Raw genomic sequence first — 2,759 nt, 5'->3', positions numbered from 1 at the left:
CTCTACTTAATTGTAGATGACCTTTTTATCCTTTTCCCAGTCTTCCTTGCCTAGCAGAGAGATGGGCATGCATAATGTTATGGAGTTAAAAATAAAAAAGAAACAAAATATTTTCCAAGTTTCCCATGGGAATGAGGCATCTTTATCATGGGAAAGACGGTAGAAGGATTTGATGTCATTTTCTTGAAGCTGGTTTTTGGCATCAATTAAGAGAGCCATGAGCTTGTTCCAAAAAACACAAGCAGGAAACTAGCCATATGGCAGTGAGCATCCCTCTAATAACCCATCCTGCCTCTGAAGGCTAGCTCTCCTCCACCTCCAATGCAAATCTCCAAGGCCCCACATGAAGTATAGAAAACAAGGAAAAAAAACAGGAAGAAGCACCCAAGAGGCTATAAAACTGTCAGGCACTCCCTCCAGAAAGGGAAAATAAACCACTTTCTTTTGGTAATTAACTATTAAAACCACTTTGTTAAGTGCAACAACCCCTTGTCCTCATTTTCATGTGGTTGTTGGTCTCAATGTCTCCTTTTGATTTCCTCCCTTCCTCTCTCTCTCTCTCTCTCTCTCTCTCTCTCTTGCCTCTAATTATGGGTCTAGAGTGGTGAGTAAGCAAGTCTATAGGCCACTAATATGTTGCCAAGTACATGCTTATTGAGGTGAGTCGCTTGCAAGTTTTGTAAGCAATAATAGCTCAGGGGTGGTGGGGGATAAGGGAATCCAAGCCATAGAATGTGGGAAAGCGATATATTGCAGGAGTCTTATGAGCAGTCATAGGAGGTCAGGAGTCAGGACAGTCCCCCACAAACAGGTCAAGGATGAAAAGAAACCAACACCTTGAAAAAGAAGGGGGATTTGTGAAATAGAGCTCAAATCAGACAAGAAATTCTGCAAATCAATATCTTGGTTTTCTCTTTAGTTTTGTATTTGTTTTTAAAAATCTATTCAACAAGTATTGTTGTTATTTTTTGGTAAAAGTTCTATGTGTATGTAGATGTTTTCGTGATCCGTCTCTCCTTCCAAGCTCCTTTCGACACAAGTCATTCACTTGCCAAAACCAGTAAAAGATTCATGGATTTCTGGTACTTTTCTTCATTTCTCTACCAGGCTCCAGCATGATCCTCTCCCCCATTTAGATTTGAACCCAAAACCCCAGAAAAACCCCACCTTTTTCCTCCCCCCAAGCTCATGGATCCCAATGCCAGGTAAAGGCTGGAAAAAGACTGTAGACTGTCAAAAATATTCTTGAAAACAGGCAGTAAATTTAAAAAGTTGGTATCTTGGTCCTTTATCCCCCCCCCCCCCCCCCCCCGGGTTCTCTCTCTCTCTCTCTCTCCGCCCTTTCAACTCCGATCCCCTTCCTTGCCAAACCCGGTGAAGAGGAGAGAAGGCCTATGATAAGATAGCCTAGTCCTCTGTATCGACTCCAATCTTCTTCTCTCTCTTTCTCTCTCAACCCAAACTCTCCAAAATCTCACCTTTCCTTGTTTTCTTGCGTAAAAATCCCACCTTTTCCTCGGCCATGGATCCCAAGGGCTCCTCCAAGTTGCCCCAAGAGGTGCCCAGGTTCCACCAGGCCCTGGGCCTCCCCCAGTCTGACAAGAGGGACCCCACCACCACCACTGAGGCCAGAGACACTCCCGAGAGAGAGCTCGCCGCCGAGAAGGAGGACCAAAGGCGGCAGCTCGCCCCCAAACGCAGCTCCAACAAGGACCGCCACACCAAGGTCGACGGGCGCGGCCGCCGCATCCGCATGCCCGCCCTCTGCGCCGCCCGCATCTTCCAGCTCACCCGCGAACTCGGCCACAAGTCCGACGGCGAGACCATCCAGTGGCTCCTCCAGCAGGCCGAGCCCGCCATCATCGCCGCCACCGGCACCGGCACCATCCCCGCCTCCGCCCTCGCCGCCGCTGCCGCCGCCGCCGCCTCCCCCATGTCCCATCCCGCCGCCTCTGCCCCCGTCGGCCTCCACCAGAAGCTCGACGACCTTGGCCAAGCCCCCGGCCCCCGGCCTAATTGGGCCATGCTTGGCGCCAACCTTGCCCGCTCCCACCCTGGCCTCTGGCCGCCGACCGTCAGCGGGTTCAATTCCGGCTTCGCCCCTTCCACGTCGAGTCTCGGCAGCGGCGGGGACTCGAGCTACATGCAGAGAATGGGCCTGCACGGGCTGGAGTTGCCTGGAGCGAATCTCGGCGCGATGAGCTTCGCATCGTTGCTCGGCGGGCACGGGCAGCAGCTGCCAGGGCTGGAGCTTGGGCTTTCGCAGGAAGGGCACATTGGGGTTCTCAGCCCGCAGGCCTTGAGTCAGTTCTATCACCAGATGGGGCAGGGAAGGGGAGTGGGTGGAGCTGGAAGTGGTCAATTGCAGCAGAACCACCAGCAGCAGCAGACCCGGTCTGCGGAGGATGATTCGCAGGGTTCGGGACAGTAGAGATGGATACATGGTTGTTGAAGAGTTTGGAAGGAGACTTTGGAGATTAAGAGGAAGATTAGCCAAAGAGAGTAGCAAAATTCGATCTTTTTTTTTTCTTTTTTCGATTGGTTGGTCAGTTTTCTTCTGTGTGTGACTTCGAGAGCACTGCGGAGAAAGTGAGATGGGAAGATCCAGTCATTGATGGCATTCTGTATTGAGTTATTGGGTCTGCCTGCTTCTTCTTTCTCTCCGAGTTCGGGTACTTTTCTGTCTGTTAGCATATTTGAGTTTGTTCTCTTTACCGCTCCTGGGTTGTAATAGTTTACTTTTGGTTTGGAACATGCAG

General features: G+C 50.7%; 1 protein-coding gene across 2 annotated transcripts in view; it reads left to right on the top strand.

The window, feature by feature from the left end:
• The first annotated feature begins 781 nt into the window (after nucleotides 1–781).
• The window catches only part of LOC103695562 (transcription factor TCP20-like), a 29,409-nt gene continuing 27,431 nt past the window's right edge, over nucleotides 782–2,759 (top strand). For both annotated transcript variants that reach the window (XM_089926853.1, XM_008776926.6), the window contains exon 1: nucleotides 782–2,672. In XM_089926853.1, the coding sequence (XP_089782979.1) occupies nucleotides 1,523–2,431 (909 nt within the window). In that variant the 5' untranslated portion in view covers nucleotides 782–1,522 and the 3' untranslated portion in view covers nucleotides 2,432–2,672. The remainder of the gene's footprint in view (nucleotides 2,673–2,759) is intronic.

The sequence above is a fragment of the Phoenix dactylifera genome, chromosome 12 (genome assembly GCF_051530095.1).
Source record: "Phoenix dactylifera cultivar Ajwa chromosome 12, Ajwa_hap1_PhDact_Kaust_v1.1, whole genome shotgun sequence".
NCBI classification, from domain to species: domain Eukaryota; kingdom Viridiplantae; phylum Streptophyta; class Magnoliopsida; order Arecales; family Arecaceae; genus Phoenix; species Phoenix dactylifera.
This window is presented reverse-complemented; position numbering and strand designations above follow the sequence as displayed.